Source organism: Babylonia areolata, chromosome 19 (assembly GCF_041734735.1).
Source record: "Babylonia areolata isolate BAREFJ2019XMU chromosome 19, ASM4173473v1, whole genome shotgun sequence".
Lineage (NCBI taxonomy): Eukaryota > Metazoa > Mollusca > Gastropoda > Neogastropoda > Buccinidae > Babylonia > Babylonia areolata.
The window spans coordinates 33751749-33769248 of record NC_134894.1 but is presented as its reverse complement, the minus strand read 5'-3'; the positions used below and the strand labels follow the sequence as shown (position 1 = coordinate 33769248).

The window sequence follows — 17500 nt, the reverse complement described above, 5'->3', positions numbered from 1 at the left end:
TAGTTGGTATCAGTTTGATATTGTGTAGTATATATATATATATACATTGTGTAGTATATGACACCAAATAAAGAAGTAGTAGCAGAATTACACTACATTTAACATCTTTTCATTTGATGAAACATAACTGATAAGATGATGATGTTTAAGAAAGGGGAATGGGTGTGACTTATCATACGCAGTTCATGATCTCTCTTCTCATTCGCACACACTCACATACTTATTTTCGCTCTCTGCCCCCCCCCCCTTCCCCCTCAGACACAAATACATTTTCTCCCTCTTCCCATTCACACACATGCCTACACACACTCACACACACAAATTTTAGCTCTCTTCCCATACACACACAAATGCATTTCCTCTATCTTCTCATTAGCACACACACACTCACACACACAAATTTTTACCTCTTCTCCCATACACTCACACTCACACACACAAATTTTACCTCTTCTCCCACACACACACACACACACACAAGCAAAACCAAACCAAAGACAAATGAAAAGGTCAAAACACACTCAGTTTTCAAATAAACACAAAACAGAACTGGTATTTTTTTTATTTCTTTCTTTCTTAAATCCTTCTGAAAAATGACATCATAATTCTACCCCATTCCCTCAACTTCCCCCCAAAGGGCCAAATTTAACTTAACAGAAAGAATGCTGCTGTGAACCTTCAAATCTAGACCACAAAATGTGATCCAAAACCAAGATATAATGATGCATTCATATATTCATGGTCTCAACTGGAAAAGCACCTAAGAAATGGACATATATCTTGGAAGAAAATTAAAGTATCACTGCTAAAAATGTTTATGAACAGTGGCTGATAAACTACAGATGAAAAATGTATTTGTCAGTTGACCACAGATTTGCACAGAAGTACACACCGAATATCAGTCTGAATTCATAATCTCATTTTTCTTTGTAGATTTTGTATTAAAAAAAAAAGAAAGAAAAACAAAAAAGAAAGCCATTAAAAAGAAACAAAAAAATCCAGCATTCATTAACACTGGATCACCCATGTAGACATACACACATGCACTCACACACACGCAAACATACACAGAATCTCTGTCTCTCTCTCTCCCTCTGTCTCTCCACCATGCAAAGACTTACAGACACAGGTGATTTTACATGATAAACAGAATGTCTGCTGCAACAAGAGAACATGTATCATCGACATCAAAACTGATCCAAACATTTTGAACACTGACAAAAAGACACACACAAACACACACACACACACACACACAGAAAACATACAATGTTCTCAGAACTAACAAACAAAAGTTCAAGAAATGTTGACCATTCTGTAAATTTTTCACCATAGGATTAAAAAACAAACAAAAACAACAAACATAAAAGATGAACACAAACACAATCATAAATAATACACAAAATTAATGCATCATTACAAGCATACTCAACAAATAAAATGCCAGCGGGCAAGTCACATGTCCTAGGCAGAAAAAAATAATGTAATAAGGCAAGAATGCCTTAGTTTCAGTTTCAGTTTCTCGAGGAGGTGTCACTGTGTTGACAAATCCATATCTGCTACACCACATCTGCTATGCAGATGCCTGACCAGCAGCATAACCCAATGCAATTAGTCAGGCTTTTGAGTGCATGAATACATATCTGTGTAACTATCAAGGGTGGATTTCTTCAGCAGAATTTGGGCAGAGGACAACCTTTTGTTGTCGTGGGTTCTTTTTCAGTGTGCCAAATACATAGATGACTAGACACTCAGCTGGATTCTTCCAGTCAAACTTGAGAGAAAGGGCAAGAGTAGGAATCAAACCCAGATCCTCACAGACACTGTATTAGCAGATGATCACCTTAACCATTCTGCCAACTTCCTGTCCAATTACTTAAGGATGACTAAAAAATTTTCACGGCGAAAGAAGTATAGGTGAATGGACCAGCAATGCAGAAAGCGTGAGACGACAGAAAGAAAAGGAAATGGCTAAAGACAAAGACAGTGATAGAAAAGAGGAAATTTCTAGCACAAAACTTCCAGCAATATATTATGCCACTTCATCTCTCTCCCTCTCTCTTTCTTGCTCTCTTAATCTGTCTGGAAATGTGAAGATGTTCCATCATGTAATGTGAGTTACTCTATCTTGTAAAAGTCTTGTAAATAAGTAAAACTCACTTTATACATGTGATGTGTATATCGATAATATTCTGATCAATGACATGACATAAGAAGCGATCTGTCTACAGAAGGTGGTTGTTTTTTATGCTTACAATACAGGATTTTACAGAACAGCAAATGATTCTGTAAGTTCCATCGTGTTAAGTGTAATGATTCTTGCTGTGTACCAGTGTATCCAGTTTGTAAAATGACAAAACAAGTTAATAAACAACAATAAAATTTGTGAGATTCCCAGCATGTCCGTTAAGTATTTCACTGGAATCCTTTCAGATTCACAAGGGCTGCTTGTTTCACTAGAATCCCTTCACAGATTCACTAGAGCTGCTCCTTTCATTGGAATCCTTTAACTCTCTCCATACGAACGGCGAAAGAGACGACGTCAACAGCGTTTCACCCCAATTACCATCATCAAAATATTGCAAGCGGAAGGCTCTTATACTGAAGAGGTGAATGTTGACAAAGAATACGACAATTCTGATGACGGAAGCTAAAGGCTGGGTCATTCAGACACCCACTGGACATCCGAGGGGTCTGTGTAGAGGAGAAGAGAGGACTGGCCGTACTGAGTGAGTTAAGTTCACTGGAGCTAAACATACTGCAAATGGTGGCAAGTGGTGAGTGCAATGAAATCTACTAAATATTCTTCAATCAAAACTGCAAGACCAAAGAGAGAATTCTTAGAAATGGTTACACAAAATCCCCATCTTTCTTGACACTCATACAGATGCATACAAATGTGCAAGCATTTAAAGAGTATGCACAGAAACACATGTGTATGCACACACACACACACACACACATCCACTAACACCTCAACCTCACTGTCATAGAAAAGAGAGGAAGTGGGACGGAGAGAGGGGGATGGGGGGTGGGGGGGGAAGGGCACGGAGAGAAGAAAAAGGAAGGATCGATGGCATGTCACCTGAACACAAGGAAACAGAAACGGAGAAAGACAGAAAAAAACTGAAGAGCAACATATAAGAAAATGTTAAGCACAACAAACCTAACGAGACACAACATGTAACATATATATATGTATGTACACAATAATTTCAATATCCCCCCAGGATATCACATAACCTCACAAACACCAGAGAGCTCTTGACGGTGGGAGAGGGCTGACACTTTGAAACCCACACTGGATGCATCCAACACTCGACCAAACAACCAGATGTATCACAGCTGTGGGCTCTTGGTGCACCAGGCTGACCTGAGACTGACTGTTGCTGTGGATCATTCTTCTTCTTCTTATCATTCACACTGACATAGCTTGACCTGAAAAACAGCAATGCTCAGTGTAAGCTGTTAAAAAAATCCTGAACTACCTTGTGCTTAGACAGTTAGACAGTAAAGCTTTACCTCAAGTTTTATCAGCACATGTTTTCCAGAATCAGTCTTGAAATGGGATGTTTATCAACGCAAAACATAATTTTAATGACACACTTGAGCAAGATTCACCCTGTTCATAAAAATTGTTCCCAAAACCGTGTTCATCAAAGAGTCATTTTACGTTTACCACTTAACAGGAGCAGAGAGCTGGCAGCGGCAGTCAGAATACAAGCAATGTCTCCACCAACCACATGCAGTTTGCGTAGCATGAACGCTGCGCTTTGTGCAAAGACAAACAAACAAAAAACCCCAAAACTTTCTCTCTGGTCCACAGCAACAATCATGTTTCAATGCACACACATTTCCCACCCCTACTCAGAAGAGAGTTCATGAGGGAGAAAGAAAAAAACAAACCCAAAAGACAATGTCCATAAGCTTCCACTCCCAAGTCAAGGCTCTATCTGTGCGCTGTGAGGCTATGGCATTTCCTGGGTGCCCTCATCACTGCTTCGTCAGGATGCGCAGGTACTGCAGGGCGTTGTGGGCAGCGCTGGCTCGAGAGTCTTCCGTTGTGGTGCCACAGCCGTGGCACACTGTCACGGGGCTGGTGGTCAGCTTCAGGATTGTCTGGATGTGACCTGTCATGGGCCGTAGCAGTGTGTTATTTGTTCAGTACGTTAGCTAGACCAACATTCAGTTTTTAAATAATAGAAAGATGGCCACAACAGCCGAATGGACTTTCAATCTGAGGGTCCCGGGTTCAAATCTTGGTAATGGCACCTGGTGTGTAAAGGGTGGAGATTTTTCCGATCTCCCAGGTCAACACATGTACAGATCTGTTTGTGCCTGAACCCCCTTCATGTGTATACGCAAACAGAAGATCAAATACGCATGTTAAAGATCCTGTAATCCATGTCAGCATATGGTGGGTTATTGAAACAAAAAGATACCCAGCAAGCACACCCCCCAAAATGGAGTATGGCTGCCTACATGGCGGGGTAAAAATGGTCATGCACGTAAAAGCCCACTAGTGTACATATGAGTGAATGTGGGAGTTGCAGCCCACAAATGAAGAAGAAGAAGAAGAAAAAAAAAGGCATTTATAATTACAGTGCTTACCCTGCAGCTCTGAGCACAATAAAGCCCTTCAGTGCCCGGGGGAAAAAACAGTAGAAAGTGGTGTTTAACGTCAAAACAAAATCCAAAACAATTGGCCTATAACTGAGAAAATGGTCTGGAGATATACCACTCTAGGTAAACTGAATTTTCAGCCATCCAGAGTTAGTTCCTTTCTTCTGATGATGTCATCAGTGACCTCACTATGAACGAACATGATACTTGCTGTGGCACTGAATGGGTTAACAATACTTCTAGTATGAGTAAGACACAGGAATATAATAAAAATGTAATAAAAAAAAAAGACAAAAAAAGACGAAGGAATATAATAAAAATGTAAAGATACAAACACAATAAAAAAAATAAAAAAATTATTAATACTATTTCAAAAACAGTGTAACATCACTCATGACTCATACAACTCTCCCACCTCACAACAGCCCCCTACCCCCTCCACACAAACACACTGACGCACACACATGCACAAAGTCAGTTTGGGTGGGGAGAAGGATCTATAGTTTGAAATATCTTTTTGAACAAGTACGTTTAAAGATTAGACTTGAAATATTTTAGTAGTCGGGCAGTATCTGGCATTTTGTGGCAGAGATTTCAAACTCCAAAGGCCATAGTATGCAAATGTTTGGAAACCATACGACCTGTGCGTCTGGAAGACAGGATTTAAAAAACGCCTGTGTCAGTTGAGGAACGCAGGACAGGACCTGGTGGGCTGTAAATCTTTACTAGGTAAAGGTAGAAAGGTACAACGGTGAAGAACCATTCAATTAACTGAAAAATAAACAAGCTGTCAATCAATTAATCTTTTTTTTTTCATGTTAAATGCAGTTACGGGAATAAATCAATGAAATTGACCACAGTAACTATCACTGAAAACAGAAATAAAGAGACGAGAAACAGTGTTGCTTGTGTTGAATAAATTCAAATTTCTGTCCAGTTTATTGCCTACGATGATGGGCAGAGTAGCTTTGTGGTTAGAGTGTTGGACTTTCAATCTTAGGATCCTGGCTTTGATTGTGGTATTGGCACCTGGCTGAAGAGTTATATCTCCAAGGTCAACATACATGCAGAACAGCTTATGGAATACCCAGCATGCTCAACCCAAAATTGTGGAGTATGGCTGCCTAACTATTCATACATGATACACATAAAAACCTAAGTAATTTCCTGTAACTGTATTTAGAGGGTTTTTTTTTGTTTTTTTGTTTGTTTGTTTGTTTTGTTTTTCTTTCAAATTTCACCCACATTTTTACCCTCATTTGCCCAGTTTCCCCAAACCCTCCATTCATCCACATCTCCCACCCCTTCTAACCGATAATACTCAGATGTATTCATAAATACTTTTACAAAATGTCTTCAATCACCGATATGTGTGACGGGACATTAAACAAAAATTCCTTCCTACATAAAAACCTACGCACATATACATGAATTTATGTGTCATTTGTAGCCCAGAAATGCAGAAATAATTTTTAACCAAAGGCATCAATGAATACAAGAAAGGAAAAAAAAAATCATACTTGGCTCTTAAAAAAATAAATGTATTAAAATTTCACCAGGGTTACAGCTAAGATTCAGATGATATTTCTGCGTTTCATGTTTTGAAAAGTTTCATCAGCACATTATTGATCAGAGCAGAAAAGCTTCACTCAACACCATCTTACAAGTCTAAGTTGACACCAATCTCCAAGTCCAAACCTTGTCAACATTTTCTTAATCCATACCACTAGTTACTTCTCTTCACCAGTCTTCTGTCCATTTGGTTTGTTTTTGGTAGTCTTGTTCAAATTTTTGCCCCCAAAATGTTAAAAACTCTAGGAAGTTTTCATGGAAAGTTACAATAACAAGAAGCCAAATGATTCAGATTTCAGCCCAACTTACAAAGATTTGGATGCAGAACATGATGAAACTAAACTATCTTCTCTCATCATGCCAAGTTTTTACGCCTATCTCTCAATAAATAAAACCACAGTAGTGCTTTATGTCTCACTGCCTATTTTCAAACCTGTTTTTTAAGGCAGTTTCAGGCTAAAAGTGCTGCACGGGCTTGAGGCAGCAGCGTCCTGAATGAATGAATCCCATTTATGCACACAAAAACGACAACATTCCAACTCTCTCTCTCCATCTCTCTCTTTCTTTTTTCACGCCTCCTCCCAATCTACCAAATCCTAAATGATTTAATCCCATTTACACACAAAAACGACAACATTCCAACTCTCTCTCTCCCCCTCTCTCTCTTTCTTTTCACACCTTCTCCCGATCTACCCATCCTGAATGATTTAAATCCATCTACACACAAAATCGACAAACATTCCAACAGTCCCACCCCCTCTCTCTCTTTTCATGCCTCCTCCCAGTGAATCCACCCAGGCCTGACCTAACGTGGTGCGTTCCTGCACTTCAAAGAGGGCCACTTCGAAGCGCTGAGTGTCGGCAATGTCCTGAAGCATCTGGCAGTAGTGGGCGGCGATGGCAGGTGCGCTGGCGCTCTTCAGCTGCTTGCCGGCGCTCTGCATCACCTTCTCGTAGAACAGCTGCAGCTCTCGGGACTGCTGGGGTGCCAGCAGGGAGGGCCGCTTCTTCTGGAACTCTGTGTAGGGTTCCTTGATGCTGAGAGGCTCCCCCTGCCAAATCTGAAACATTGTGTTGTGATAGTTACCTTCCTTGTACTCTTTCTTTCTTTCTTTTTTTTCGTTTTCTTTGATGCTTAGAGGAAGGTGGCAGAATGGTTAAGACACTCAGCTGCCAATACAGAGAGTGGGCGTGGGTTCGAATCTCGCTCTCACCATTTTTCCCAAGTCTGACTGGAAAATCGGACTGAGCGTCTAGTCTTTCGGATGAGACGATAAACTGAGGTCCCGTGTGCGGCACGCACTTGGTGCACTGAAAATGAACCAATGGCAACAAGAGTGTTGTCCTCTGGCAAAATTATGAAAAAAAAAAATCCACTCTGATAGGTACGCAAATATAAAAGCATGCACTCAAGGCCTGACAAGCGCGTTGGGATACGCTGCTGTCAGGCATCTGCCTAGCAGGTTTAGTGTAGTGTATATGGATTTGTCTGAACGCAGTGATGCCTCCTTGAGAAACTGAAACTGAAACTTATGCTTATACGTCAGTTCATACCTTCTTCATTGGTGTTCTTCTTCATTTTCCTCTACCTGTTACAGTGAACATTCCTGTAGTGTTTTTTTCTAAACATGCATATATATCTGACCTTGCACTTACAACATACCTTGAATGTGATGTTATGTCTGGGTTTTTAGCTTATTGTGTGATCGCAATCTTAAGCATGCTGTTTTTGACTCACTTGTGTAAACAAAGTGAGTCTATGTTTTAACCCAGTGTTCGGTTGTCTCTGTGTGTGTGTCTGTGGTAAACTTTAACATTGACATTTTCTCTGCAAATACTTTGTCAGTTGACACCAAATTAGGCATAGAAATAGGAAAAATTCAGTTCTTTCCAGTCATCTAGTTTGAAACAATATTGCACCTCTGGGATGGGCACAAAAGAATAAAAAATGAAGCCTAATTATATGCAAACTGCATTTACTGTTATATTGTGTGTTTTACTCTCAGTGTACAGGGCTTTCACTATATTCATTCGCCCAAGTGGTCTTTTTCGGAAAATACTATAATCAATACGACGAGTGGACTTTACAGATCTGTTGGCTGAGCCCTGAAGGTCATGGGCAAAAATCAATTGCGTACATATATTTATACACATTCAAAGCGCATGCTCATATTCTTCACGAACGCGAACGACGCCATTTTGTTGCAAGTTGTTGACCTGCCCGTTCAATCCTATATTCAATGGACAATACACGATAACATGTGATAGAAAGTTGGAGAAGGAGACTGTTAAATATTTATTCAGAGAAAGATTTGTGAACGCCTCATCACTTACTGGATTATGCCCCAAACTGCCATAAAAATATCCACAGAATCAGTCGGAATTCACAGTTAAAAATTGTAAACCATGTGAGTTAATACCCTTGAACTGATCACGATGAAACGAAAAAATTTCCAGTCTTGACTTTTCTCAAAATGAAGTCCTTTTCACTTCTTATGACGTTTAGAAGTACTTGTACTTGGCTCTACATGTTATTAGTTTAACAAAATACTAAATTTTCATATCAACTTTAAAACTATAAAACTAGAATGAACATAAAAGAGAAATTGAATCGACCGTGTCGTACTACATTCCCAGCGGGTGTAACTAAACTTGTACTTGTACATCTATCTCGATCTAGTGAAAACGGCTAAATGTTGCAGTGTGATTGCGGCGATAGCCATTAAAAAGAATTTTTTTATTGCCCTTAAAGATTTTTTGAATGCCCAAGATACACCAGAATAATATGATTTAAACAGCGTTCTCACTGCTAATACCGCAATTGATTTATCGCCCTTTAAAAAAGTATGTTCAAATGTTAAATTTTAGAACGTCAGTTAATTAAGGAACCATGATAGTGTAATGGATAAGGCAGTTTCTTCTCACCCGAACACGCGGGGTTCAAATCTGGTTAGGACTTCTTTTTTTTTTTTTTTTTTTAACGCGAAGCTTTATAATAACAAATACAGAACACATTTTAACGATTAGATTTTTTTTTTTTAAGTGTATCACAAGTGAGTCTTGAAGGCATTGCCTCTCTTGTTTGTTGTTGTTTTTTTCTCTTAACGACAATAAACAAATAAAACCAATATTAAGAAGTAAATATTTTGTACATAATGAAGACTTTGCATTCCATCAGTTGTATTCTGTATCTTCTGTGTGTGAAAGTGTGTGTGAAAGTGTGTGTGTGTGTGTGTGTGTGTGTGTGTGTGTGTGCGTGCATGTGTGCATATGCGAGTTGTTGTTCGTGTCTCATATATTAATTTAAAGCACTTTCAGTTGGTTGAAAACACCATATCAATGCACTATTATTTCAATTAGTACTATCATTCTAAATTGATGACTATCTTAAGTGTACTATCGTAATTTGTAGTACTATTTTGAATAGACGATTACCTCCTTGTGTGACTCTGTCTTCATGTTCAGCAGAGTGTCTGCGTCCCCTCCAGACGCTGTGATCTTGTGGATGTGTGCCAGCATCGCTGCTGCAGCGGCACGTTTGGCCGTCCTCTTGGACCGACCTTCACCTTCAAACACAACACGCTTCCGAGTCAGTGGTGCACGGTGCAGTAGTGACTGATTATTAGTTGTTGTAAAACTGATACTAAAAAAATTGTGATCAAAGTGCCTGTGTTGATACAGAAACAAAGTAAATTTAAGACCAAAAAATTTCTAAACAAAGTAAATTAAAGAACAAAAAATTTCCAACTGCCAATATAGAAATCCATATAATATGGAAACATTCTGACACAAGGCGCTGTCTATATGAGCTTTGTTTTGGTTATCAACGTTGTGCCACCATGAGGCCATACATCGAAGGAGACCCTGCATGGTCACTGAATCACCCTGATGGTGTTGAGTGATGATTCAACATATGCAAGATAGGACACCACCTGCTAAGCCCCCTGCTGATGACAAGGATCGCTTAATTGTGGAGCCAGACCGAGTGAAGCACTATTTTGGAGTGGAGACCACCATCAGGTCCTTGTACAGATGGTTCTTTTTTTTTCTTACTCAATCAGGTATATAATGATACCTCACATCTGCTGTATAATCTGGCACACATCTTTCATCACTCAAATCAGGTATATAATGATATCTCACATCAGGTCTATAATCTGACACATCAGGTATATCTCTTATCAGATATATAATCCGCCTTGCACCAGACTTATAATCTCATATCAGGTACATAATGTGATACACATCAGAGATATTTTTGCTGACTGCTGACAAAATACCCGGTATTCTTCGCTGACAAAATACCCGGTATTCTTCCGACAGAAACATATCACATTTGGGGTGAACTAGACTGTTATTTCTGAGGCAAACATTAAGCCATTGTTTCAGCTGTCACAAACGATTTGATAGATCCAAAGCACTCGAGAAAGGATGGTTCTCATTAATCTGCTAAAACTAAAGCTTCTGACATGAACTCATCGCCTTCATGAAGTGGGAGAAGAACTCTGCTGTGAAGTCACCAAGAGAGTGAGGCATGAAGGGCCACAGGATAGAGTTCCTTCCCTTGAGCTACATCTCAATGCAAGTTTCTACACATTTTGCCATGCTCTAGACAGAAAACATTTCCAGATGAACGGATGGAATACACATGCTTGTAATCTTGATTCAATAAAACATCCCAAACTAGTAAACTGCATAAAAAGAATATATACCATCATGCTGGATCACCACAGACAGACCAGAGGCACTTGATGTTAACATACCCCCATTTGTCACTTGATCACAACATACACATGTGTAAAGAGAGAGAGGCAGAAACAACAGGCAGATACAGAGTCTGAGTAACAGACGAAAGAGAGGGGGGTGGGGGGTGGGGGAGCAGAAACAAAGAGACAGAAACAGAGACACAGAGGACAGAAATTTGCCTCCAGACTTGTGTCATAACTGATAAACCAATGCTAAAAATAGAAAACCTAATATAAGACATTTTTAAAAAAAGTATTTCTATCATAGAAGTAAAATGCATTAAAACCAACATAAAAATTGCTCGCATAATCCTCCAGGGCAGGGAAGGTGTCGTGGGGAGAAGGGGGTTGTAGGAGAGAAGGAGGGACGTTGAATAATCATGACCACAGTAAAGTCGCTTATCACGAGTGATACATTCAGTAAAAAAAAAAAAAAAGAAAAAAACACACAGAAAAATTCAGCATACAAATACCTTAATAGTAAACAAACTTTCAAAACAAAATTTCAAAAACTAAAACAGGACTTCTAGTCTTCCAAAACAGGAGCATCAGTGAACTGGATGAGGGTATAAACTGGAATCACACCTTTCTCCACCATCTTGCCCAGTTTGACAGTGCAGAAAAAGGTGCGCTCATGAGGCGGGCGCTGGTCATTCTCAAAGGAGTAGATGGGCGGCCGGATCACCTTCTTCTGCGTGAACTCCTGCAGCTCCCCAACAGGGTTGCCCACCCCTTTCTCCTCTTTTGGGGTTGTCTCCCCTGACCTGCACATTGTTTTGTGTTCGTAAGACTGATGACGCACATGTATGGCAAGGACTACCATATTCTACTGACTTCAAGGTGCTTCATCTCTTCCTTTCACCAACTCCAGTAGTACTGCTGAATGAAATAGCCCTGGTACCAAAATCGATATCAGATCCTCACAGGCTGATGGGTTTGGGCAAATCCCCAGGTAAGGCGCATACTTTAGATTTTAAATGAAAAAGGGATCATAAGGTACATCCACCAAATTTTAAGATAAATGTTGATGGGTTGATCACTGTCACTGACACGGCTATGACAGCACTGTCGGCTGAAGTTGATGCCAAGGCCCTGGCACCATCATCAAATTTTTGTGTGTGTCATCTGCTCACCTGGAAGGATGGATGGATATGGACAGTTATACAGCGCCTATTATCAGTCAGAGACCAATCTCTATGCATTTTAAAGAGTCATTTTTTTTAAACAACAGGCTGTTTACCTGGGTAGAGACAACTGAGAGCTGCCTTTGGGTGCTCATTCGTTTCCTGTGTCACTGATTCAGGTTTCTGTCTCACACACAAACATGTAACCGTTTATGAATAGGACAGCTTGTTCACTCAATCATATAAGCAGCCACTTTCTGTTTTCAGGGTGTGCATGCTTGATATGTTCTTGTTTCTGTAACCCACCATACACTGACATGGATTACAGGATCTTTAACATATGTATTTGATCTTCTGCATGCACATACACTTGCATGGGGCTGTGGAACTAGCAGATCTGCACATATGCTGACCTGGGAGATTGGAAAAATCTCCATCCTTAACCCAACAGGTGCGCCGAAATCAGGGATCGGATTCAGGAAACTTGGGTGAGAATTCAGTGCTCTAACCAACGCATCTGCGACAACTCACCCTTCGTTTTCCAACATTCCATTCTGCATGCCAAAGAGTATAGCCAGGGCTGCTCGGGCCGCGGAGTGCTTGGCTTTCTTCTTGCTGGTACCTGCAGACACATTATCCAACAACATTCATTTCTTGTCATAATTATACTGGTGAGTGGTTTGTGCTCCTGGCTTTCAGTCCAAGGGTCCTTGGGTTTTAATCCTGGCTGCATCTGGCTGGTTAACTCTCTCCATACGAACGGCAAAAGAGTTGACGTTAACAGCGTTTCTCCCCAATTACCACCATCAAAATATTACAAGCGGAATGCTCTTACACTGAAGAGGTGAATGTTGACAAAGAATACCACAATTCTGACGACGGAAGCTAAAGGTTGGATCATTGAGACACCCACTGGACATCCGAGGGGTCTGTGTAAAGGAGAAGAGAGGACTGGCCGTACTGAGTGAGTTAAAGGTGGAGAGTTTTCCAGTCTCCCAGAACATCATATAGTCTCGTTAAAGATCCTGTAATAAATAAACAGAGGGGCCTTTGGCTGGATGGACATGTCTTAAAGCTTCTATAACCAGGCTTCAATACACATGCTATGGTTAATGGACAATGATGTGGCTAGCATATGTCATGGAACACAGGCTGAACCAAAATATCCAAACAAATGAAACAAGTATCTCTGCAATTTGTAATTCCAAGGAATAATCTGGACTAACTGGACTTATTAATAACAAAAAAACAAAAAAAACAAACAAAAACAAACAAAAAAAGTTTCTCTCTCAATTAATAAGACTTAGAGACTGAGAACAATGAATCTGTTGGCCTGTTTGTTTAGCCACATGCAACATGTGCTATTTATTGGCATATTCACTTTTTGCTATCTTTCAATAATTATTCAGTTTTGGGATTTAAATAATTATGTACATGTTTTATCATGAACCAGAGTATTACAGCAAGTGAAGGTATTTCTATTCAGTAACAACCACTAAGAGATCCTAACCATTCTCTTAATATTTCTTGTTTGCAAGAAATCACAAAATTTGGCTTAGTTCCAGAACTCAACCATCCTCACCCCTCCAAATTTTCTGCACAACTCTACACAAAATTAATTCAAGCCACAAATATCTTTAAAACTTACAAAAGTAATAGCAAGGAGTACTAGTAAAAGTAACACTAAATCTGGTAACCCACACCATTGTGCTCACACACTTTTCCCATCAGCAGTGGTGTCTGCGACCTTGACCCTCATGACGAAGGTTGGTTCATGCACTGCACCCTCATTCGACAAGAGCTCATACTCTGGTGTCAGGTGTCGCTCAGTGCAGTACTCCTGAAGATAGCTGATGGGAGTTTTACCTGCTGGGATGGTCATAATTGTTCTGAAAATAAACAGATGCATGATGTTAAATATTTTTATAGGTGCACATATTGTAGCAAAACAACCACTTGCTGATTAATGCTGTCAAAGCCCAATACTATACTCTGTCACATAATTTGGATGCTTCTTTGCAAGCAAATACGAAACAGATATATATATATATATATATATATATGAACAACAACAAACACACAAAATAAACAACAACAAAAATCCCATACTGTTCTAAGTTGATGTCCCATACAAACAAAACAAACAAACAAAAAAACACATAAAAGAAAGAACAACAAAAAATTCACACTATTTGAATTTCCAGCACCAAAGTTGATGTCTTATGTTGATCATCTTGATGTGTGTATGCTTGCGTGTGATGCAACATCCTGAAAAATTGGAAACTAGTGTAATTGTCTCTTTCTCTCTCACTGTGTGTGTGTGTGTGTGTGTGTGTGTGTGTGTGTCTGTGAGTGTGTGTCTGTGAGTGTGTGTGTGTGTGTGTGTGTGTGTGTGTGTGTGTGGTGTGGTGTGGTGTGCTGTGTGTGTCTGTGCTGTGCTGTGCTATGCTGTGCTATGCTGTGCTGTGCTGTGTCTCGGGTGAGCGCACATACACAGTAAAAACAACACATTTATGTTTAATTTAAAAACTTTCTGATAATAAATTTCCTGGCACCAACTTCAAGCTCATTCCAATCTGAGTGAAATAGACTTGGGAGAAACCGAAGGAGCCAGTCAGTGTGGTTGCTGGGGGAGCTAGAGGCTAAAGCGGTAACGGAGTGCGAGCTTAAAATTGAACGCACAACTATTGACATTGACACTTCAAGTAGTACTTCTTCTCTTGCATCTAAGTCAATAATTTGGTGACAAATACCGCATGGTTGATACCATGTAGGACTGTCAGTATCAAAATGTATTCGTCTGTACTCGGTTTCTTCGGGGATTCCAAAAGTTTCTGTTTCTGTTTGAATGTCGTACCCAAATCCAGGACAAAGACAACAGATCAATGGCAGTGTAATATCACTACAATAGATTATAACTCACAGTGACAAAGTCGTTATCAAATACGTGCTGTTTTACCTTTTCGGTGATATTCCTGAAAAGGGGGAAAAACCGAAAGACTGGTTTCCACACACTCTTGCGTGTTCGGTGATAGCGGAAGTTGTAATTTGAAACCGACTGCTTGTTGCAAAAATATACATTCATCATCTGAAAGTGTGTTGCACATACAACATGTATAGAAGTTATCATCCATTCAATTTACCTTCAATAAAATTTGCACTTGGTCTGTGCAGATGCAAAATTATGCAAATATTTGTCTACACATTGTCGTAAATATTTTAGTGTCGCCTGTACAATGGGCCACACACCTGTTTCACAAAATTGATGGCATACACGCGTAAACATCGAAAGATATTAACTTTTTACGAAACAGGAACTATACACATGACATAACAGACGTAAATATGATATTGAATTTTATCCCCCCCCCCCCACGTCTTTGTTGTTGTTGTTGTTGTTTTTTTTGTTGTTGTTGATAGTTCTCAGTGCATTCACCGCCACTATGCAAAATCCGGGAACAAAAATAGTATTAATAGTCAGACTGAGCAAAAGTTTGCGGCTATTTTCAGTGGTTTTCGACTTTTTTTTTCTTCTTTTTTTTTAACATTATTTTACTAAATTTTGATGCGGATTCAGTCAGTAAAGTGCCGCCATCTTGCACACAGTTTCCGTTTTTAGTCTCGCAAACCACGCCGGAAATACTGATAAACTGACAACTAAACATGGCGGCAGCTTGAGACAACAACTATCAAGTGTTGCCGGGTTAGAGTTCACCGGGCCTTTTTCATATAGCCTATAAATATGGGATAATTTCTTAGTTGAATGTGTCTCCGCATGTTGAATATTACTGATGAACAAATCTAAAGTAGAATTTCGAGTGATCTTGACCCAATGGGTTTATGCTAAATAAATAGATAGATAAAATAAATAAATAGAGTTCAACAAATTCAGTCAAGTTGAAAATTTATAGTACTTAATAAATGTGAATAGGCCTACCCATGCTACAGGCTGATTCAGTTCTCCTGTGGTGACTTCTTTTTTTCCAGTCCAGGCAGAGCCTACATGCGCTGTCGTATCATATTGCGTCATAGTGAAAACGTATGCTGTATTCGAGTTCATGGCCTCAGTCCAATCTCTGTGTCCCACAACTCATCTATAGTTGTGTCTGTTTGGCTGGTATACTATACCGGCGCCTACTGATACTCTTTATGAGTCAGTTATGATCAGTATACTGCCGGCCGAACTATTCCTGCTTTCTATGCCGTGGCTGTAATACTGACTGTTTCTGATTTAATGGTAAACTTCCAACAAGATACACTGAGTTCAGATAGGCCTCAGTACTGATAATGACGCATGGTCTCGTGAAAGTACGGCTCAGTGTGACAGTGTACTGCCGGGAGGTGTTAAATCAATCATGAATGGAGGCGTAAGCTGTGCGTGTGCACGCTGTGTCAGTACCGTGCAACACCCGTCCAGCACCACCCCGCAGTCTCTCTCACACACACACACACACACACACACACACACACGCACGGCACACACACACACACACACACGCACACACACACACACACACACACACTGAAGCACGCGCGCGTCAGGTACCCATTCACGCCTGGGTATCTGTGTCCCCTTGCCAGTCAGTATCTACTGTTTTTGCTTCCTGTTCTCTTTCTCCGAGTCCGAGAGAGAGAGGGGGTTAGAGAAACAAATCAAAAGAAGACCGAAGATGATGAGATGAATGACGATGAGGAGGAGAAAACGAATGATTGAGATGTCGACAGATCTCGAGAGGGAGATGTGGGTCCGGTGAAGAAGGGGGAAAATATAAAGAAATAGAAAAGAAAGAAACATGTCAATAATGAAAGAAAAGAAATTCAAATGAGAGAAAGAAAACGATATCCGAGGTCACCCACAACCATTTCAACGAAAGGGAGCAAACAAAGAGAGCATCACCAAATCACACACTCACTCCTATTGGAGTATGGAGAACAATTACACTGAAATAATCATCCCGTGCACAACATAACTTTGAAGCATTTTCAAATGTACAACAGCTTCACACAGAAGTTGAGAAAATAACGTGGCAAAGTGTTTAAACTCCAAACGAGTAGACAACATCTGTAGATTTGATAAACTTACCGCTAAGATGACTTCTTTTCCGGTCTCCTTTCTGCATAATTATTACAAAAATTAAAAACCGATTTCGATTGGGGAAGACAAATTTTTTTCATGCACTGACACATGAGTATTTTTTTCGCAACTGATCATACTTGGGACATTCCACCATAAACTGGAATTCATCTCTAATCACAGACAAATTACAAACCTTGCATAACATCGTGGTATGCCATTGCGTCTCCCTATTTCTATTTCCAACTTATTATTATTTCGAAATTTGAAGAAGCTGATAACGCACGCACTGACACACACACACACACACACACACACAGAGCGAAAGAACGAACGAACGAATAAACGGAGGAATGAATGAC

At 39.9% G+C, this 17500-nt stretch overlaps 1 protein-coding gene across 2 annotated transcripts; it reads right to left on the bottom strand.

Moving 5' to 3' along the window:
- Positions 1 to 312: 312 nt before the first annotated feature.
- LOC143293649 (RISC-loading complex subunit tarbp2-like) lies at positions 313 to 15103 on the bottom strand. 2 transcript variants are annotated; one of them, XR_013056792.1, is made up of 8 exons: positions 15024 to 15103; positions 13784 to 13953; positions 12596 to 12686; positions 11526 to 11704; positions 9631 to 9761; positions 7001 to 7256; positions 3907 to 4130; positions 313 to 3438 (listed from the first exon to the last, which is right to left on the bottom strand). XR_013056792.1 is itself a non-coding variant. In XM_076604773.1 (7 exons), exons 2-7 carry the CDS (start codon positions 13944 to 13946, stop codon positions 3994 to 3996), a joined length of 957 nt encoding a protein of 318 aa, XP_076460888.1. In that variant the 5' UTR covers positions 13947 to 13953; positions 15024 to 15103; the 3' UTR covers positions 313 to 3993. The 2 variants fall into 2 exon arrangements, 1 of the variants encoding a protein (XP_076460888.1); XM_076604773.1 differs by having other exon boundaries at positions 313 to 4130.
- Between the last annotated feature and the right edge of the window lie 2397 nt (positions 15104 to 17500).

Coding starts and splice junctions, on each gene's coding strand:
- LOC143293649 (XM_076604773.1), bottom strand. CDS start 13,946: ATGACCATCCCAGCAGGTAAAACTCCCATCAGCTATCTTCAGGAGTAC. Junction 12,687..13,783: donor CACCACTGCTGATGGGAAAA/GTGTGTGAGCAC, acceptor ATGTGTCTGCAG/GTACCAGCAAGAAGAAAGCC. Junction 7,257..9,630: donor AGACAGAGTCACACAAGGAG/GTAATCGTCTAT, acceptor ACAATGTTTCAG/ATTTGGCAGGGGGAGCCTCT.